This window comes from Phalangium opilio, unplaced genomic scaffold (genome assembly GCF_054372755.1).
Source record: "Phalangium opilio isolate 3A_F unplaced genomic scaffold, DU_Popi_V2 ptg000209l_1, whole genome shotgun sequence".
NCBI lineage: Eukaryota > Metazoa > Arthropoda > Arachnida > Opiliones > Phalangiidae > Phalangium > Phalangium opilio.
Window position 1 is genome coordinate 1,410,293 of NW_028324217.1, and position 22,802 is coordinate 1,433,094.

A 22,802-nucleotide genomic window follows, 5' to 3' on the forward strand; every position below is an offset into this window, starting at 1 on the left:
TATTATACAAGTTTATTTAAATAAAGGTTTTTTAAAAAATGTTTTTAATATAAATAATGCACTTTCATTATGACTATCGAACAAATTTTATTATGTAAGTTTAAGTGTAAAACAATGGTTTTTTAAACAAAACATAACATAACATTAATTAAGGATGACTGTGATATTAATTTTAGTATTTAATTATTATTATTGTCACCTATTTTGATTGTTTTTTTGCCAATCAAGGTTATTCTTCAAATAATTATAACGGATATGACGTTGGTTGGTATTCAAGGACGAAATAATTTAAAAATCATTCTTTTCTAATTATAATTTTTAATTTTAGATCATCAAATTAAATATTTACATATTTTTTAAATTATTTAATAATTATTTTATGTTGAATTGGGTTAATTAACAGATTGGATTCTCTCTTGTCATTGTAGGTTTGGTTTCAAAACAGAAGAGCAAAATGGCGTAAGAAAGAGAATACCAAAAAAGGCCCGGGTCGACCCGCCCATAACGCCCATCCCCAGACATGCAGTGGGGACCCCATTCCTCCGGACGAGATTGAACGAAGGGACAGGGACAGACGCGAGAAGAAACTAAGAAAGCAATTGGATAGACAAGGAAGACGATTGCAACAGGCCAAATGCAAACCCGGTGTCAATTTAGCGTCTTTGACTGAAGCCTTGGCGCAAACACTGGGGGAACTTCGATCCGTCAATAGGAAAAAGTCACCGGAAGATTTGGTTGGAATGGACCTGATGAATCTTTTGCTCTCTCTTGGCATCGAAGTCCGACAGGTAATTAACCCTAATTACTTAATAAACCTTTTTGAAAAGTTGGGGGTAAAGTAGAGTCTTGTGTGTTGGGAACCACCATGGGTTTTCATAGGTGGTATGTCAACAACAAAGATATGACTCCGTGGATTGGTAGGCCTAACTTTGAAGCCCATCTGAGTTCTTTTATGTTCACATACCACCGGAAGTTAATTCCGTCCTTTTTAAAATGCTAATAGATGAAAATAATTAAGACCCTAACCAGATTAGGACTCAAGTTTTTTTGGTATTAAATGTCTAATGAATATTGGCAATGTACTTGCAGATTCTGGCCAGACGTGAAGAAGACTTGGTAATTGAATGTGGCGAAGACCAGAATCGTGTGCCGGCTTGTTGTTCATCGGGTAGGGAGTCACCTGACCTTGATATAACCGACGACTCAAACCTGGGAGTCCATGACGAATCTCAATCCTCGTGTCTGAGTGACAATGGCACAAATGTAAGATAATAGCTCCATAGCATACAAACACTAACATAATTGAAACCGTTTTCAACTTGTTACTAACTCAAACTCCACTTGTATGTTATTATACTTATCAGGCTGGTGGAAGTCCACGTGATTGTTTCCTCTCTCCACAATCATCCGGTTCCGTTTCCTCGGCCAATCATCACGGTACCAATCACTTACTGCACAAACCGAGTCCTTTTAGCATCGACAACATTCTAGCCGCTGACCGAATGAGATTGGGAAGCGGCGCCATTCCTAGTGATATCCAACGACACTTGCACCAACTGAGCCAACAACAACAACAACTGCATCAGCAACAGCAACAAAACGCGCGCGCCAATAAAGACAATCAACAGAGGCATTCGATGCAACAACAATTGGATCGTAGGAGGTCAACGTCTTCGCCTTACGGGAACCCTGATTCTCGGCAATGCGGTAGCGCCTACGCTTTGTTCGCCGTTACCCAACCCGTTGGATTTTTAATACGCGCCGAAAGTCCCAGCCTGGATAATAGAGACAGTAACGCGTCGCGATGTAGCGCGGCCAGTAATTGTAGTAGTCCGCCGGTTAGTCCCGGAGCGGAATTAGTCAGTCCTTTAAGCCTTGGTCGATCACCACCACCGAACAAAAGTGTCAACGTTAGTCGTAGTCTCGTATCCTCACCTTCGCCCAACAAAACCGTTCGGAGTCCGCTAAGCCTCGGCGGTAGTCCGTTAGACCAACGTAATCAATACGGTGGGGGGGAATTGTCACCAAACGGCGCGGGGAGTGGTAGGGATTCCGTCAAATCGGTAGCGGCGGATTCTAACGGGTTATCATCGTTACCCATCACTCTTTCGACATTTACTCCCTTGACTTTCGAAGACGGTTCCACGAGGATGACGCGTAAGATGTCCGAAGGTGACGGAGACGCTGATGACGAAGAGGAGTACAAGGCTTAACTAATCGATCAAATTATTAAAGTAATAATATAAATTAAAACATAACATATCTAGATCATAAGACCATCGGGGTATTAGGCTTAAGTTCATATATGGAATCTTTGAGGAATGGTATGTAATTAACTGTTCATTTAACATCAACCCATGGAAGGTTTGGTAGTTATCTACAAGGCATGACGATATTGTAGCCTAGATGGCGCTGTTTATCAGCGGATTCCCGCGTAATTTGAATTAAGGGCGTTTTAACAGCGATGGCGGGAAGTGTAGAAGTGACGTAGAGCGCCTCTAGCGAGCTAAACGTTCACAGGCCTCCTCGATAGATAATAGGGGTCAACACAAGGAAGGTAATGTACTTGTGTTAGTTATTGACTTACCATTGGGATCAAGGATTCCATTTTATAACTTTGGCTTATGTTTCCCCCGGTAAACAAACTGCAATTAAAGTATCGCCTTAGATTTAGAAAACTAAAAAGGCCCGCCATTTGAACATAGTTTTGTAGAAATAAACGAAAATTGCCCCCAGTTGGTGAGAAACTTTTGTATAAAATTAAAAATTCAGAAAAAATATGTCCGTTAGAGATATCAGTTTTATTTTTTCTTCTAAATATTCTGGCATGGTATAAAAGATAATTAAATAATTAATTACGGTGATATTTATTATTTTGTTTTAGTTTAATTAATGTTTTAGTCGAATCACGTGCAACAAAATAATTAATTCGATTAGTTTTAATTATAAAATAAATTTTCTTTTTAGTTTATAAATAATTTAGTTTTTAGAACCGAATTAATTAAATCAACGGTATTTTGATAAGCATTCCCGTTTATTAAAAAAAGTAAAAATAATATTAAAATAAATAAATTTATATTAAAGTCCAGAAATGTACAAATATTTAAAAACAATCCACCATTATCGTTCTACCCCCCCCCCCTTCCTTTGTTTCTTCTTAATGGCAAATTTAATCCTGATTAATTTATTTCCTATTATAATTAATTAAAATAAATAAATATTTATAGTTAATTGTAAATAGTCGTAAAAAGAAAAAGTAGAGGTCGCTTTATAGTTTTTTTTTAATTTACTGACGAAAAGGCTGCTGGGAAATCTTAATTAGTAAATTAACCCCCAAAATTAATTTTAATCAATGTATCTCCGTTAATTAATTAAATTAATTGAATCACTTATCGTTTAATTGATTTTACATCTTGAACCTCGATCCCCAACACCCACTGGCACAAATTAGTTTTAAATTTTAATTTTTCTTCGACTGAAGGGTGTGATTAAAAATCAATTATATAAAATATATATTCAAATTCCCCTTGATAAAAAAACAGGCGTGAAAGCTGTAAAATTAAAATTAAAATTAAAATCAAGAAATTTTTTTAAGCAATCATAATTCATTACAATGACTAAAGTTCCTATGAAAAAAAAAATAAATGAAATGTAGTAACAATTAATTAAACGGAAATTCTCGACTGACGTCATCACACGGATTTAAATATGGCAGCGTGGAATTAAATTAAATAATTAAATACCGACATCAGTTTGTGAATACATAATGTTTCCATGTCTTTGCAGTATAAAATAAACTTCATGTTATTTCAAATTGAAAATATCAATTTTTATTTCTTTTTAATTTAAATTAATTTAAAATTAGTATCGACAGTGTTGACAGTCATTTGTAAGGACAATTCAACTACGCCATCTACAATAGATTGAAAAGCTGGTATTCAGTTCCAAACCTGAGCTGTTCTCGCAAAAAATACTTATTATTACATTGGGTCATAGGTCAAGCCAAGATTACACCACGTTACATCGCAACCATATGGTGAGTAAAGTATTTAAAACCATTATTTTAAAGACAACTGTTGAAAAAGGTCATAGTATATTGACAGAATATCTTGTAATGTTTAAAATTCAACATCTTAATTAAAGCAAAACGCCATTTATTAATTAGCATTAACCGTTTTAATGAATTCAATCAAAAAAAAATGTCACCAATCATGATTTGAATTATTTTGAGTTTATAACAGGCTATTTCCTTCGTCATTACACGATCTGGGTCGCGTAGGAACACCGAAAGACCTATCATTAAACTTAGAAATCTATTACCGATGTCATTATCATTCAAAACAGTCAAAACGAAATTATGCCTTAAGATTTTTTCACAATTGCACCTGCCTTCATCCCAACCGATGTCAATGTGGAACTTAGATGTCATATAGTGACAACGACAAAAACCTCTCGCGTTTAATTTTTAATTTTTTTTTTTGATTTAGAAACGGTTGTTCGTATCTATATAATTATGGGTTGTAACTGACTATAGTGGTTCTCACAATTTATTTAACAAAAATCTAATTTGTATTCTATTTTATTCTCTGATTCTCACGACGGTTTGTACATGTTACCGGAAGTGGATTTTAAATTTAAATATTAGGCCTAGTGTTTCGCCAGATTGATTCGAGGTGTCTTAAGGCCCACTCAGACTACATACAGTAAAATAATCAGTTTCCTTATAGGTCATCTCATTAAAATCGCACCAGGAACCCTAGAACTTCTTGTACATCGTCTGCTAATGCGTAGACCACTCGATCAAGGGTCAGTAATGCAACATGATCAAGTGAGCTATGGGGGCCATAAGAAAAGGTACCACTGTAAGCGTAACTTGACAACGGTGTCCCAAAATGGTTCAAAGAAGTTATCCATTTTGATTCAAAGTTGGGTTCCTACCGTGCTTTGGTCCTAAGTCCCCTTACAAGAAAGACCAACCATTCAAAGTTGGGACGAGTAAATAAGTGTAGTTTCATATTGCATTTAATTTCGGTACTAATTTCCGGTCATCATTTTAATTCGTAAGAGTTAATTTTAAATTATTAAAATTATTATTTTAAGTTGAGAGTCGATTGGGTCGACCGTGCAAAGTTTCCCGAATTATTCCAATGACTGCATTAATAAGTACATAAGTTTATAAGATATGTTCCATTCCATAAGTTTGTAAATTCTGGTAACTTAGAAACTGGAGCTTGTAATTTTGAAGTGATTGAAGTAAGGAGGTCATAGATTCAGGGTAAAGCGATATACGCCTGGTGAGTTGGGCGCTGCTGTCAAATTTGGGTAACTTAGTAAGTTCAGACTAAATAGGACCTAGATAGAACTTGGTCCTAGCTGCAAAATTAATTAACCACCACCAACCGAGTGTAGTTAGGACTTCAATTGTATCGTTTAATTCCGTCGTTCTCCTTCTCGAACTAGTTATCTCGAGAACTGTAAGTCCATCTCAGTAGCATTACGAACTTGTATAGGTAGTGCCATTCATACTTATGGCAGGAACATATCACTTATAAACTTATGCTAAGTAGTACGTCGAATACTTGCTAGGGAGAATTTGAAAACCCAAGGGATTTAAATGAAAAGGATGAATATAAATATATATATATTTGGAAGGAAAGTTTGGGCGATGCGTCAAAGCGACGAGGGTCGATCGGGACCCCGGGACCCCAGGCACCACTGGGAAACAGGGACCCCTGCTGCAACGAGTTGGGTTTCCATTAAGGATTAAAGTACTTTTCTGCCGGCGCCATTCATGCACTATATTCTGACCTTTATAGCTTTGATTTAGGAAAATTTTATAATTATCAGTATCGCTCGTGATTTTTAATTTTACTTATTCTTAAATTTCTCTTCCGAAGATTGACTTTGGGGTATAAAATTTAAGTGCATCGTATTGGTATATTGCTTTAGATGTCTGTTTATCATATTGATATTAGACTTAACTTTAATTAGGTTTGAATTTAAGTAATATATTATATTTTTGGTCTAAAGTATTGGAGAATGGTGTTCTTGATTTCATTTCAGTGTTGACCTTGATGTCATATCAGTATATGATAATAAGTGATATGTTCCGTTCCATAAGTATGAATGGCACTACCAATACAAGTTCGTAATGCTACTGAGAGATGGACTTACAGTACTCGAGATAACTAGTTCGAGAAGGAGAACGACGGAATTAAGCGAGTCAATTGAAGTCCTAACTACACTCGGTGGGTGGTGGTTAATTAATTTTGCAGTTAGGACCAAGTTCCATCTAGGTCCTATTTAGTCTGAACTTACTAAGTTACCCAAATTTGACAGCAGCGCCATACTCACCAGGCGTATGTCGCTTTACCTACTTCAATCACTTCAAAATTACAAGCTCCAGTTTCTAAGTTACCAGAATTTACAAACTTATGGATGGAACATATCTTATGAACTTATGATATCAGTGTTTTAGTTCTGCATTCTATTGTTGATAAAAAACTTGTTATAAAAATTTGAAGAAAATGTTAATGAAAAAATATGTTTTTAACCTAGGCCAAGTAGATCAGTTTTTTTAAGTTTTAATTTGGTAAAAAATTCATTTGTATTCCGTCCGTTGAGGAGAGCGGTCGTCGAAGAGAATCGCTGTTTCTTTGAAAGCACGTGTCTCGTTAACTATTCCTCTTTAAACGTGTAGTTTTGTGAATTAAATTTTCATAAATTACAAATTTTATTAGTTAACATATTAAAAGTGAACAAGTTCCTCAAATTGACAATATCTTCAAGTCGACTGTGTAAAGAACATTTATACTTCAACTTCACAAAATGGTAAGTTAACTTTTGCAACACTAGTTTACTTCAAGTACAACACTGTATCATATCCCAGAAATACATACACCTACTAGGAGGCATTGTGTAACCATATATCTCAAGTTAATTTCTATGATTTCGGGTATTGTGGGTATACCGGGCTTGAGAACTTACTATCCATCACCCCAAGGTCATAATTCTGATGGCGTCTTTATAACTGTCGTTTAGGTAGCAACGCGAGGTGCAACAGGCAGCGAGGTAGATTCGCGATGTAAAATTGGTAATACATAATGATTAGTCTATCTGGTTTTTGAGAATGGCTACACAATAATTCCTATTAACTGTATGTGTTCTTGCTTATCCTGAAAGAAAAAAACCCCGTAACCCAAGATGCTTATCCCTTAATTTAAGCAGCAATTAATTATAATTAAGAACAGCAAAGAGGGGGGAAAGCGACGTTGCAATTACTTCATTAAATCGCCGAGTACTTCAGGCAAGAAGACAGAAAGAGAAAGTACTTGAGATAGAGATAGAAGGTGTGGAGGGGGGTTGTCTTTTAATTCATTGGGTAAATGATATCCAAGCTAGCTAGCTCTTTTGGGGGTCCCCGTTGCTGCAACAGTTTAGTGAGTCGAAGGCGCGCGCCACAAAATAAATTGCTTAAGTGTACCGTTGGAATTGCTTTCGTTTAAAAACGTACAGCCTGCAGTCACACCTTCACCTTGCCGCCGTCTCCTCAGCTTGGAATTTATTTTGTTGAAAATAAAAGCTTCGGTTGTACCTACGCGCGCATCACGTGCAGTTCAGAGCGTGCTTACTTCCTGGCTCCGATCACTCTAGCGCCAGTTATTAATGGGGAACATCGAAACTCAGTTTGGGCTCGCGCTAACCGAGCCACTGAGATCTCGCGCGATCCAATTTTCATTTCTATACTCTTTTAAGTTAAGAGGACATCAGATCAACTCTGGGTTTGTGAAGTACCTGGTTGAGAGAAAGTGGTTTTACTGAGATTCTTTATTGGTTGGGTTGTTAAGCCCGGTTTGAAGACGGTTTGAGCTATAGTATCCGTTGGGTTAGTGCTCACGAATTAGCTTAGTATTTTTAAGGTACATGAGGCATTGAATAGTTTTCTGAGCTATGATTTGGGTATTTAAGCATAGTGTGAAGACGGTTTGAGCTGTAGTATCCGTGGTGTCTTGGGTTGGGTTAGAGCTCACGAATAAGCTTAGTATTTTTAAGGTACGTGAGGCATTGAAAAGTTTTCTGAGCTATGATTTGGGTATTTAAGCATAGTGTGAAGACGGTTTGAGCTGTAGTATCCGTGGTGTCTTGGGTTGGGTTAGTGCTCACGAATTAGCTTAGTATTTTTAAGACACATGAGGCATTGAAAAAGTTTTCGTACCTTTGTACGACCCATACCAAAACGATTTAAAAACTGAGGATGCTGGGAGGACTTCGTTAATTGCTGTTCCGTAGATGGATAGGGTACAGAGGCATCGTTATAGGCTATTTAGAGTTCTACCCCATCTAACCCTCTCACCTCACTCTCTCTCTCGCCCAAGATGGGACCACCATGATGGTTGCATCTTCCGTGTTAATTTCTAAATCAACCATTTCCTCTAATAACCGTACCGTACCATACCTTACCCACCTACCCATCAGGAGAAGGAATGAAGGAATGAAGCAAGCCAGGGTAAAGAATTTTTCCTGTAGAAAACGAACCAAACGTGGTGGGGGGAAACTAAACTAAATTTTTCGTCTTTACTTAAAACGTAAACTGGTTGGTCCTGGTGCGGGTGGTGGCGATTAAGACTAATGACAATTCCCTGTCGTCTTCTTCCCGCCTTATTTAGACAGAACCATCTTACCCCCTCCCCCATTTACCCCCCTCCCCCATTTACCCCCCCCCCTTACCAACACGACCCTAGCTCCATTTCACGAGCTTATTAAAGCTCGTGCCGTTACGTTCATGGACCTAACATCCTTTAAAAGGACCAACACAATGTTCTTATTATAGGACCGAAGTATTGTACATGAGTGGGATGGATGGTTCTATGGGAAATCAACTGAATTTTGAGTGAATCGATGAAATGTTAAATGTAACTTCTATGACCAGCCCTTAGATTTTGATTTTGAGCCCCCACAAGGGTACTGCAGCCCTAACCCACAAGTTACTGATGAACATTGTCCAGATGGTGATTGAAGCCTGTAAATATCTAGTCCCTTCAAAGACACTAACGTCCATGATACCGACTTTAAGTGCACGAGACGATCGAGTCACGAGGGGTGACGCCATTTTAAAAAGCTAAATAAATAGGGGACCGTTTTGGTGGGTGAATTGGTTTGGATGCTTTATTACCACTTTAAGCCCAAGTATGTCTGCGCGTATGCACCCCTTCTTCATCCATCCATAAGTGGTTTTCAAGACGTCATATCATCTTCGTCAATTTCTTTACCGGTTGGGGGGTTCAAATGGGGTATAACCCCCCCCCCTTATAAAACGTTTCAATGACAGAATTAAGCTTTTCAAAATTTATTTATTTATATTTTATTTTTTACCTATTTTTGGAAAAAGGATTCAGATTTTATTATAATTTTCAATTTAGTTTATTAAAATGATAACCATTTGTTGGGACCTAATTAGCATAAATTATGATTGCAATGGAGTTAGGGGAACGCATTATTTACTATAACTTTAAATGGTGTACTTTGAAATTAAATTTAATAAGTCTACGTCACTTCAAAATTACAAGCTCCAGTTTCCAAGTTACCAGTGACAAACTTATGGTATTGAACATATCCCCATGAACTTATGATTTAAGTAAAGAAAAAGAAAGTGAATTCTTGTTAATTATGGATCAGCTAATTAGCATATCATATATTATTACTTAAAATATTTTTTTAAAAAGATTTTTTAAATAATTGTCCTGTATATAAAGACATTAAGGTCCTACTCAATGATGAAGCTTTATAGCTTAGCTCTTGGGTTTTCAAGTTCTCCTTTCGTTTCGTTTTTTTTTTTGGGTTCTAAAATCTTACATGGAGATTTGGTGGTTCATTTGTCTTCATTAAGGGATATTAGGGTTAGTGCCTTGGCTAATGGGCCTCGATAGAAGCAAGGCACCACTACCACCACTCCCTGACGAATTATCCCTAAGACCCTAGCCAACATTAATACCCTATTAGATCTTGGGTTGGCGTTGCAGCAGTTCAAATCCCGCTGCCGCTATACCAAGGCTTCAGCCCTTCAGGGTCGACTAACGTCCCTTAATTTCGTTACGCTATTTATTTTAGGGCCCACCCAATTATGTTTATAGGCTTCTGTTACGTTATAAACGTTTTTAAAATTGCGGTTAAAGCGTTTCTTATTATTATTATTATTATTATTATTATTATTATTATTATTGGGGTTGAATTTATTGCTAGTGAATTTGGGAGAAGATCTTTCCGGGAAAAATAAGGGAATTTAAAAATTGACTGGGCTGGGAATTTTTAAAGGTGAGTTAAGATTAGTCCAGGCAAAAAAGCGACTCTTGGGTAAACTTAAGTCAGGGAAATTGGGATGATTTAATTATTGTGCACGAAAGTCAGGGAATTTTAATGATTTTAATTATTGTGCACGAAAGTCAGGGAATTTTAATGATTTTAATTATTATTCAGGGAAATTTTACAATTTTTAGTTCATAGTCAGGGAAATTCAACCATTTTTAATTAATAGTCAGGGAAATTTAACAATTTTTAATTAATAGTCAGGGATATTTAACCATTTTCAATTGATAGTCAGGGAAATTTAACTATTTTTAATTCATAGTCAGGGAAATTTAACAATTTTAATTCTTGGCCAGAGAATTTAAATTTTATTTTGGGAAAATATTTTCGTTGCATTTACGAAAATTGCGTTCAACGTTGAACACGTGTTTCTGAAGCTCTTGTTGCAATAAATATTAATTTTAAATCATAATTTAACAACAAATTAAGTGTTGTAAATCATTTTTTATTACACAATAATATTATTAACAGTTAACATTTCAAAAAACGATTTCAAAACAATAAATAAAATTCTGACTCAAAAACGTTTTCTCTGAAACACAGAAGTGACGATTAAAAAAAAGAAGTCAATTAAGAAAATTAGATCAACTATTAACAACCCGTAAAATATCACTCTGTATATTTTGACAGAATGTCTCTTTAATAATCCCTTATTAAGAGGCCCTTTTGGCGTATGCCACGCTCTTAAACAATTCACCCAAAAAAATAAAAAGATCTTCTCAAACCATACCCATACCCATACCCATAGTCTAGCGAATTACTAGGCCTACAGTACTTTTTATCATGCATTGGGGCAAAAAGCGTCACTCAGCAATTAGTGTGTTAAGACTGGTGTGGAGCGCGTGCCACGATGTCAAGAGATCCGCTAATTAAAATTAACGACTTCAGAATGAGTAGCGCTATAGGGGTCCCCCGCTCTAATTCGTTAACCACTGTTTTCTCTTAGCTAGGCAGCAAGCTCTCTTAAAGAGATTTTACTTTAGAGCTATCATCTACATTAATTCTGACATCAAATGATAGTTGTAATTGATCATGCTAAGCTTAATTTATAATCAAGTGTATTTGTCATAGACCAGCTCTGCTCAATTAATGTTAATTTTTTCCATGTCGCAAATTATTATTTTATATGTTATATTTAAGACCTATTTAATAATGAAACCCAGCACTAAACTTTTCAATTCTGATGAATTTAAATTGTAAAATAATTTCTTTTTTAAAGGTAGTTTTTCTAAAGATATTCAGAAAACCCCAATAAACTCAGAAAACCACTATAAAACTCAGGAAAAATCCAATAAAACCCAGAAAAAATCCAATAATACCCAGAAAAACCCCAATAATACCCAGAAAAACCCCAATAATACCCAGAAAACCCCAATAATACCCAGAAAAACCCCAATAATACCCAGAAAACCCCAATAATACCCAGAAAAACCCCAATAATACCCAGAAAAAACCCAATAATACCCAGAAAAACCCCAAAAAATCCCAGGAAAACCCCAATAAATCCCAGGAAACCCCAATAAAACTCAGAAAATCCCCAATAAAACCCAGAAAACCCCCAATAAGACCCAGAAAACCCCCAATATGACCCAGAAAACCCCCAATATGACCCAGTAAAACCCAGAAAAACCCCAATAAAACTCAGAAAAAATCAATAAAATCCAGAAACCCCCAATAAAACCCGGCTTCCTATCCCTCAAAACACGCGGACAACGCATATCTACTATTTTATTAAAATTATTTCTGTTGAAGTCGTATTTGGCCAGCAGGATTCCAAAGTTCCACATTATATTAGTTGCAAATATTTTTCAATAAATAAGTTTGGTACCGCCCTATGCGTGTAGATACGTTGTACACTACAGAATGGGGAGGTTTTAAAGCTGCCCTCGACAAGCACGCCATACATACGAACCTTCCACGCCAAACATACATACATAGATCGGTGTTTTGTCACGATAAAACATTATTAACAATAATTAAATTCGCTTAAAATCATTAAGTTGACATGGAAACCTCTTCTTTCGACATACATTGAATAAATAAAAAGTCCCTTGTCGTCGCTTATTTTTATCAAAACTAAAGTAAAAAAAAACCCTTCAGCTGTTTAACCAAGGATACAAATCACTAATGGTTTTTACCGTACGGTTTTTAGCTAATAGTTATTTTAACCAACCCGTTGATAAACTTTGCGGTACCATGAACCGAAGGTTTATTAATGCAGGCAGGGACAAGTTGAAATGGAGTCGAATTTTGAGGCGATCTAGGTTTCAACCCCGAGAGCCTTGACTCCTCCCACAATGGGATGGGAGAAAGGACTGTTTATTGAAGGGAGTATGAAACGGAAAATCAAGTGAGATTTTTTATTGTCAACTCTACTAATTATATAAAATCAATCTAATCTGCGTAGTGAAAGAGTTAGAAATTACAAATTAACCTTAACGAATGATTTCAAAATTCAAATTAGTTTGATGAGATTTAATGGATAATAATTCTGTTAATAATAATAAAGCAGGGCGTTACGTGATTGGTCGGAGGTGCGAATTTCTGATTATCTATGAAATCTCTAACTACTTCCACTTTTAAAATCATTCAGAGGTTTCTCTACACGCAGATAGGTCTTGTAATTAGTAGAAGAATCGTTACAATATCACTTGAATTTCCTTCTTACACCCTCCCTTTAAAATATACCCATGGGACGAGCTCGGAGTCGAATAAAATTTAGCGCGAGATGTGGCAATCGTGGGGCCAGACATAAGCGTGTGCACAATTCATCTCCTTTTGTACTCCTCCCTGATTCACATTCACATTTATTGTACAAATACCCACGTTACATTTGGAAAAGTATTAGAAAAAGTAAAAAGCTATTAGACTTAAGTGTATTCAGTCATTTAAATGTATATGTAGGCCTACATTAATTTAAGGAAAAAAGAAACCAAAACAAAATGGAATCTCCTTCTGTTCCATATCTTTTTAATTACTGTTGTAATGTAAAATGTTTTAATGCGATTAAGAATTACATCAGGTTGACCCCCCTTGCGGTTTATAACGGTTATAAAAGGGTTGTAATCATAAGAACCATTTCAAATTAAACTTTTGTTTCATTGAAGTTCCTGAAACTTCTTTAGTTTTAGTTTGTCAGATATGGTTTTAAGCGTGTCAGAGTATAATGGAATGGGTGATATTTACAGGTGTAATTTACCTCAGAACGTTACCTAAAATGTAATAGCGACTCTGGTGCGTTCAGACTATATACACAATTTCGGTTTACGTCTTTAAATTTACCATAGAGGATACACAATAGAGGAGTAGACATCTTAGCCTTTAGTGTAAGGAATTACCGGGCCTTATTTCGTATACATCCATTACGGATTTACCTACCACACGTTTTGAGTCGTTTCAAGACGATTTCTAGGTCTGAACGCACCCAAACAGAGTCGAAAACTCGAGACACAAAATTCGTAGGCGAGACTTTAAAGATCCAGTACGTTTCTTAATGATTCGGTAAATTGTCCTTTTGCAAAAGGGGCAGGGAAATCCAAAGAGAGTCGGTTTCCCAGCGTTTATACTTAAAAAGAAGATCATTTGTTTCTCGTTTAATATTAGAGTATGAGACGCGCTAAAGATACCATAACTGACACGCCATATTCAAAATGCTTTTAACTGTATATTATACCTTGCAACCGCGAAAGACAATTCGCAACACGCTATTGAAGTTTAAATGAACTTATTTAAACTTTTTAGAGAGTTTAAAATTCCCCCTAATGTATTGTATAACCTAGAAACTCTAGTTAGTAGTTATCAAAAGTAATTTTAAACTAGAAGAAAGGATCTCAAAGAATTAAGAACTTTGCTATGCCCATAGCAATAATTTAAAAACTTTTGAGAGATATAACATGATACCAAGAAGTGATATCTAGTTTATTAGGGAGAAGGTATAAGATTCCGAAGTATTAATTCGCGCGCGCCATAGTCCCAGCCAGTCCCCCTTTCAAAATACAAGGGGGGACGTAGGTAAAAGGAGGCCCCGGGCTATTTCGCCAGCTCTCCTCAGTCGGAGGAAAATACAAGTAATTTAATTTTTACCTCATTCGCGTCGCGTTGACGTACACGAGTTTTCAAGAACCAATGAGATGCTGGATTGCTGGTTGTAATTTAGAGGCGGCGGCGGGGATTAACAGTCCGGACAGGCTACGTCTACGTTTGGACTGGAGATAAAGAGCTAGATTATAAATGTGCTGGCGAATTTATACCTTCTCCCTAATAAACTATAGATATCACTTCTTGAAATAAATTCATGAGCAATAAACAACATACGATAGGCGTACGTACCTACATATATATACGATTCGTAAACATTTTAATGATAGAATTATCATCCAGTGATATTGGTTTCATTAATTGGAGCAATTGAAGAAAAGAAACTAAAACGGAACTAACTAAATAAGGGGTTCACCTGGCGTTTCCTGTAAGGTATAGATACCTCGCGGCGCAATAAGCAAAGGGTCCCTTAATAGCTAAGGGTAGCAATTGGGCTTGTTTACTTGAAATGACTCTATCTATATCTACCGAGGTTCTGTTATTCGATCTCTCCATTGCAACTTCTTAATTTCGGAGCTTAGGTCGGCATTGGGTCAAACCTCCTCATTAAATCTCCATTATTTTCTACTGAACTCTTCCGGCCTCTGAGTATTTAACCTTAATTATACGCTCTAGTGTCATCTGTATGTCTATACCTCGACCATGCATGCTGCCCTTTTTCTTAATAATAACTGCCCAAATAATTATATCTATGAACATCCCAAACTGAAGGATAATAGTTTAGAAAACTTAATTTGTTTCTATGTATTTTACAGCGTTGTTTAGCTATAAGAAGTATGTAGTGTTATGCACAAAATATCTAAGATATAGGGCTAAACCATTACATTGGTATCCAACTTCAATACCTAACCCAACCTGTCTTAACAAAGCAATTATAGGGGGATGTTTTTAAGGATTTAAAAATACGTTAACCATAATTAACTTAACGATATACCTAGATCAGCTGTCAGAACAATATTCCACGTAAAATATCTTCAAACTTGTACAAATAAACTATTAGCGCTTATCAGTTGGCCACACCTCCCCTAAGTCAATTAAGATGGTAATTAGATATCTTCATTGGAAAATTACTACCTTGTTTAAGACGTTTCCTCGAAACATACAGTTAAACTAAGTTATTAGTCCATGAAAAAAATATCTATATTTTTAAGGAAATTTTTCCATGGCCGATAAGACCTTTAAAGCTAACAGATTCTATGCCTAGTTAAAATTAAATTAAATATATTTTATTAAAGCTGTATTTTATAAACTGCAGTCATAAATCTTGGTGATAACGTAACTGTCATCGAGTATACTTACAAGTACTCTTTTCTTCTAGGCCTAATCTATAATGTAATCGAATCAAAATTTCCGGTTTTCCACGACGACCTGAGATATGATATACCATGTGACTTGATAAGTGTTTGCTTTATGGCGAAAGGCAGGCGTCCTATCTCCAGTTGGTTAAGTCATTTTGTAAAGTGTGGTGAAGATCAATAAGCATTTAGGACGTAGCGCGAGGTTTTAAAACTTGCCACGAGATTCTAAAACTTGGCACGAGATTCTAAAACTTGGCACGAGATTCTAAAACTTGGCACGAGATTCTAAAACTTGGCACGAGATTCTAAAACTTGGTACGAGATTCTAAAACTTGCCACGAGATTCTAAAACTTGCCACGAGATTCTAAAACTTGCCACGAGGTTTTAAAACTAGGCACGAGGTTTTAAAACTAGGCACGAAGTTTTGAAACTAGGCACGAGGTTTTAAAACTTGGCGTGAGGTTTTCAAAAATGTAGCGCGAGATTTTGAAGAATGTTTCATTCATCCACGGACTCTATTGATTGGTTGTTTTTGATCCTTGCCACTCTGATAATCGATTGAGCTCAGAATGTCGGGTTGTGTTGTGTGTGTTGTAAGTATAGATAAAAGGATTAATGGTGAAGCGTCAAGTGCGACTAGAAGGCGGGAAGGGGTTCACCGGAAATTAATATCTGCCCCAGCTCTTATAGCGCGCTATTAACGAAGATGAACCAAGCAGAGTACGCTTCAGATTTCTAATTCAGATATAGTGGCGTGATACCCAACCCTTTGTGCCCATAAATCGTCACGCGTATAAAAAACATGCCAATTCGTAACGTTATTAAATAGTTGCACTTTGACCCTTTTCCATCTCGGCCAAATTTTAAAACCTCATGAGAAATTTTAGAATCTTGTGCCACTTTTTAACAATCTCACCTAACGAACCACCAACTCGGCCAACTTCAAGAATGCATGAACAAGTTGACCGTAGCGTAAAATGTTTCGGGGAACAAGATGGCTGGTAGAAAAATGCTTATAATTTTACGCTGTTTTGTTTAATGATTGTCAACTCATAAGCATTGCGCATTTCATAAAAGTGTACAATTCTATGGAGAGAGAGGGAGAGCTTTGGTTTTTGAAAACGCGACATTTGGTCGCGATCGGTATCCCCATGGCGGGCGTGTCAAAATTGTATAATGAGTGAGGCGCGTATCGTCCCATAGGGGGCCCCCATATATGTATTAGACTCGGGAGTCCGCACGACGGGGTCGAGGGGGGACTCCTACCCCGTCAGAGTCAATGATGCGAAAGCCCTATCTAACTATTGCGCGCCCCGTTGACGCTTTGTTGTGACAACTGAAAGACTTCCGACGCTCGCCCCATCTTTCATTCATACTACTCGTTCTTCTCTCTCCACCGGGACAAAAGAGAGGACAACCTTATCTGATTCTTGCCTACGCTACGAGCTAGTCCCTCGTTACTTTGTTTATTTTGCGTATTGAATTTCAGTACGAAAATTTTCAAAATAGAAACGTATTTAGAATTTTTTTCGTTAAGTTTAAGGGATATCTTTGTAATTGTTTTTAATTTAATGAAGGTTCCAAATTAAGAGGGTTTTTCTTGAGTCCTAATTAATGTAGGACCAGGTTGTTGATATCATTGGATAGAGAACGTTTAGGGCCATCGGATATTCGAGGGAATTTCCTGGAACTGTTTCTAAGTTATAGTTATGTCGTTTCAAAGTTTTGTTTCACGTCACACTAGGATCAAATATTAGGAATTGGTTTTTCATTCAAAGTTGATTATCTCAAGACCTAATCTATCTAGGACCAATGTTTTGATATCTTTTGATAAAGGATAGTTAGGGTTATCACATACCCCAGGGATTTTCGTGGAGGTATGGTTAATCAAGAGTTATGACGTTTCAAAATTGGTGGTGTTCATGAAACTGCACCCAAGAAGATTTTTACTCGGTTTAAAGTAAATATGCAAAACTGTGCATAGAGAATTTTCAACGGTACGAATCCTTTCGCACGCAGTTAGAATTCAAATTAATGAATACACATTAATGTCTCACGTGGAAGATAAATGGTTCAAGATAAGGCAACATGACGAAATGGAAGACGCGGTCTCGCTTAGCTACGGAGATTTGGTCCCGGGCCTAAAAAACCCCTGCGAACCAAAACACAGCCTAGGAAAGATACCGAAAAGGTAATCCCGATATGATAGCATCGTGGGACATAGGATAACACGGGCGCGAGACCAAATTCGTAGCGCCATTTTTACAGCAACGACGCTATACGTGTAAGCCTACTTTCCAAATACGAGGACGGTCACGTGAATGAGATCACGTGCCGAAACGTATTAGGCCAATAGAAATAGGCGTTGAGAGCCCAACGACGTCGGTGTTGAAAAAGACTCGACGCCATCATGACACGTGTCCTTTTATTTGCCTTGTAATCCTACGAACAATGGTTATAAAAAGAATGCTCTCCTCACTTGATGGTAACTGTCCCTTATTTTTCACCATGGAACTAAATAAATTATAGCATTTTTAAAAATATACTTCTGCAATAAATAAATTTTGGCGGTGCTGTCTGTCTGTTTAGGCGCCTTTGGCTATTTGAGAATCATTGAAAAGATTACGAATAAGTTTTATTTTATAAGAAAAAAGATACGAAAATGTACATTATCTTATAGATAGATGTCTACGGGTAATTGTAGGGGAGAGTTTTAACAGAGTGTTGGTAATCGTAACCACGATACAATGAGTAATGATGGCACATGGTTGCTTGGTACTCCAGGGTACCGGTGGTGCAGGTATCGTACGTGAGTTAGCGCTCATAGCATCCCAATTCTACGTCTTATTTAACTTGAAAGAAACGTGGACTAGTTAAAAATTCAGGACATGGATCTAACTTCGAAGTTCGAAAGCAGGTTTTCTTTTTGAAATTGTACTTTTCAGAATGAGACTGTTTCTGTCTAGTCACTTTTTCCCAAAAATTCCCAATCGAATTTCCCAATAATTTTAATTGATTTCTCCGATAATTGCAAAAAGTCCCCCACCCCAATAATTGCCAATCGAATTTTCCCCAAAATAATTGCCAATCGCTTTTTCCCCAACAGTTATCTTGAATTTTAGTAATCGACTTTGTTACTGGGCCTAATTCTGGTGTATTTTTTTCCCCTAGATTTCAAAGGGAGGATGTTATAAATATTCGTCAAGGGCAATGGGACACTGCATGGGTGGCTATTTAACTAGCCACGTGGCGGACGATTATGGGCTCGTGCATGAAAAGGGGATCTGGATCATCCTATTGTATATCGGCATAAATATATACATATATATTTTGAATGGCCTACATTACAAAAGGATGGGATGATCATCGCAGTTGCCAACCGGTCCCCGACATATAAGCCTTGGTCGTGACTTTTATCTGTAGTTTGTAGACGTCTAGCTGAGTGTAATCCCAAGGATTATGATAATAATACTCTGGTAGTCCCCGTGGGAATTTAACCGGCATCGTTTCATCAAAAACCACAACAAATGGATTAAAGGTATGATATGTTTTAAAAGAAATATAGTTTATTTGGATTTAATGCAGAATTAATTTTCTCATTAATAACTTATTTTCTAAACAATTTAAAGTTTATTTTTATCATGACGTGAATTAAGATATGGCTTCTTCAAACAAAAGGACTTCTGGTAAGGTCTTATCGTCATATGATATGTTGCATCCATAAGTTTGTTAATCTCTGGTAACTTAAGAAACTGGAGGTTGTAAGCCTAGTAGGTCATAGATTCAGGGTAAAGTGACATACGCCTGGTGAGTGGGCGCTGCTGTCAAATTTGGGGGGCTTAGTAAGTTCAGACTAAATAGGACCTAGATGGAACTTGGTCCTAGCTGCAAAATTAATTAAGCACCACCAACCGAGTGTAGCAGGTAGGACTTCAATTGACTCGCTTAATTCCGTCGTTCTCCTTCTCGAACTAGTTATCTCGAGTACTGTAAGTCCATCTCAGTAGCATTACGAACTCGTATAGGTAGTGCCATTCATTCTTATGGAAGGAACATATCACTTATTATAAACTTATGTATTCCTAATTATATTTATTGATAAAGATCATATTTGCGAATTCCTTTTGGAGTAATTATTTTTAAGGTGTCAAGAGACGAGAGGGGGGGGCGGTGCTTAACAGGGATGGTTTGACGCCTTTAAAGTCATTAATTTTCGGGGTTATTGGTTTCGAGAAACTTTTCTCTAATTAAATTTTGCAGTATATACTAGCTTTAATCAATTTTCGTCAATGGGCTGTCACTGCCCAAAATAAGACTTCTTCTTCTCGACTGCGTGCATGCCTTCTTTTTCATTTCGGGTTTCAATAAAATAAATAACTAATAGGGCCCACGTCTGACCAAGGGGGGAAGGGGGAAGGGAAGGGACTTGCTCGCGTGATGGCCACTCGTTTATCAAAGAAGCTCTATTCATATATACGAAACTTGTTTAAAGGTCTGACATTCGCGTTAATAACTTTATCTCGCGCTACAAACCAAGAGGTTCTTCACTCTAAGCCTGTGGTCCTGGTCTCTTGAATTGGTTAAATCATCCTTTCTGAGGGGAATAGAGCGTAGGTCGTCTGCTGCTTAGGTTTTTCATTAAGAAGTGATATCTATAGTTTATTAGGGAGAAGGTATAAGATGCCGAAGTATTAATTCGCGCGTGCCATAGTCCCAGACAGTCCCCCCTTTCAAAATACAAGGGGGGACGTAAAAGGAGGCCCCGGGCTATTTCCCAGACTGCTCCTCAGTCGGAGGAAAATACAAGTAATTTTTTACCTCATTCGCATCGCCGCGCTGACGTGCACGAGTTTTCAAGAACCAATGAGATGCTGGCTGCTGGTTGTAATTTAGAGGGGGGGGGATTAACAGTCCGGACAGGCTACGTCTACGTTTGGACTAGAGATAAAGCTAGATTATAAATGTGCAGGCGAATTTATACCTTCTCCCTAATAAACTATAGATATCACTTCTTGGTTTCATAAGATATGTTCCATCCATAAGTTTGGTAATCTCTGGTAACTTAGAAACTGGAGCTTGTAATTTTGAAGTGATTGAAGTAGGGAGGTCATAGATTCAGGGTAAAGTGAAGACGCCTGGTGAGTGGGGCGCTGCTGTCAAACTTGGACTTAGTACAGACAACGTATTTGTTGTCCTATCAATGTTTAGTCGTAAGGAAACACGGATTTTACAATCGAATGATTAGAGATTACTGGCAAGTGAGTGTTCCCTCGTTTCTGGCACTCTCAGTGTGAGAGCTAGTGATGTCACGTGGTGTTCTTGCCTTCAATAGTGATGGGAAATAATAGATATCCCGCGGAGTAGACTGTTGTCTAGCTAATGAAAAATACCCCGAGTGCTTCACCTTTCTTTGGAGAGAGAGAGAGAGAGAGAGAGAGAGAGAGAGAGAGAGAGAGAGAAGTGCGTTGCCGTTCGAGCATCTATATCTATCCACTTATACAACCAAAGGTAATTCCTTTTTCCCCTCCCCCCAACATGTCAGCCAATCCACCCCATCGCCTTTGACATCTTCATACCGAGTAAAGAATAAGTGTATATATATATATGTATAATATACTCAAGAGCTTGCGTGATTACTAACACGAAATAGCTGGTACGAAAAAAAGAGCCGTTTTATCTGTGCCCTCGACAAAGGCAATTACTATGTCAATTGTCAGCTGCAAGTGCTTCTTATAAGTGTTAAAGAAACATTCCCAAGTTGTTAAAATGTATGTCGTTTTTAAGGTGAAAAAAAAGGTATAAAATTGTCGGTTTTTATGTGAAAAAAAGTGTAAAGATGTCCTTTTTAATGCAATAAATCGTAAGATGTGTAGTTTTCGAGGCAATAAAGGATGTAAATAGTTCTATAAGTTGTTTTCAATGCAATAAACGGTACAAAATATCGCTTTCGATGCAATAAAGGGTAACAAATGTAAGTTTTCAGAACTTTTTAATTTTTATTGTCTTTTATTCTGTTTTCACTCTGTTTTATTCTGTTTTTATTGTGTTTCATGGCTTTTTATGTGTTTTTAGTTTTTTACTGTGTTTCATTGTGTTTTATTCTGTTTTTATTGTGTTTCATTGTTTTTATGTGTTTTTACCGTGTTTTATTGTGTTTTAAATGTGTTTTATTCTGTTTATGTGTTTTACCGTGTTTTATTGTGTTTTCTATGTGTTTTATTCTGTTTTTATTGTGTTTTCAATGTGTTTTATTCTGTTTTTATTGTATTTCATTGTGTTTTATTGTGTTTAATTGTTTTCTATGTGTTTTTATTGTCTTTTATTCTGTTTTTATGTGTTTTTATTGTATTATATGAGAAAAAAAATCCAATAATTTCTTTTGAAACGAATAAAGGCCCAAAAACATAAAGATCATTGTCCTAATTGGAGTGGTCTTTGACTGTTGTACGATGAGAATCGTATAACTGCAGCAGTCTGCTATTTAACAAGCAGGCGTCTTTGGAATGGATTCGTGTTGAAGTTGAACGCCTACATGGTCTCACTTTCGATCTTAAACAAATACTGTAATTTCCGAGGTTGGGCCGAACGATCATTTATTATTCCGCAACTATTATCTTTTCGGAATAGGATTGGAGCCGTGTGACGTAACCAGTTATTTAGTTAATTTAGATCTTACAGAAATACGTGATAGATTTTCCACCCAAAGAATGTACTCTTGAGGCGGAGCCGAGAGTTTTTGAAAGATGGAATTATTTTCAAAGATATAACCCGGACTCGAGATACGTAATACAAGAACGCTACCAACTGCGTCATAACATCTGCTGTTATAATCGAAAGCTCTCAGTAACCAGTGACAAACTTATGGATGGAACTTACGCATAGCATAACACCACAGACATACCATGACGCTATAACCATTACGTCACCACATCTGTTGAAGTATAACCTTTCTATAACCGATCTCGATTTGACTTTAAACATAAATATACCTTTTAATAAACTTGCGTCATTAAAAAATGATGGTAAGTTACTGAAGCGGTTCC

The 22,802-nt window shown here is 36.8% G+C and overlaps 1 protein-coding gene and 1 long non-coding RNA gene across 2 annotated transcripts in view; one reads left to right on the forward strand and one right to left on the reverse strand.

Moving 5' to 3' along the window:
• The window catches only part of LOC149618219 (uncharacterized), a 93,764-nt gene extending 89,943 nt beyond the window's left edge, over positions 1–3,821 (forward strand). Inside the window, exons 3-5 of the mRNA XM_089855384.1 lie at positions 429–788; positions 1,090–1,263; positions 1,365–3,821. Of these exons, the coding sequence (XP_089711510.1) occupies positions 429–788; positions 1,090–1,263; positions 1,365–2,213 (1,383 nt within the window). The 3' untranslated portion in view covers positions 2,214–3,821. The remainder of the gene's footprint in view (positions 1–428; positions 789–1,089; positions 1,264–1,364) is intronic.
• An 18,205-nt stretch (positions 3,822–22,026) lies between these two features.
• LOC149618221 (uncharacterized) lies at positions 22,027–22,588 on the reverse strand. The gene is made up of 2 exons (XR_016375242.1): positions 22,436–22,588; positions 22,027–22,373 (listed from the first exon to the last, which is right to left on the reverse strand). It is a non-coding gene; the product is annotated as an uncharacterized LOC149618221 (long non-coding RNA).
• Positions 22,589–22,802: the final 214 nt, after the last annotated feature.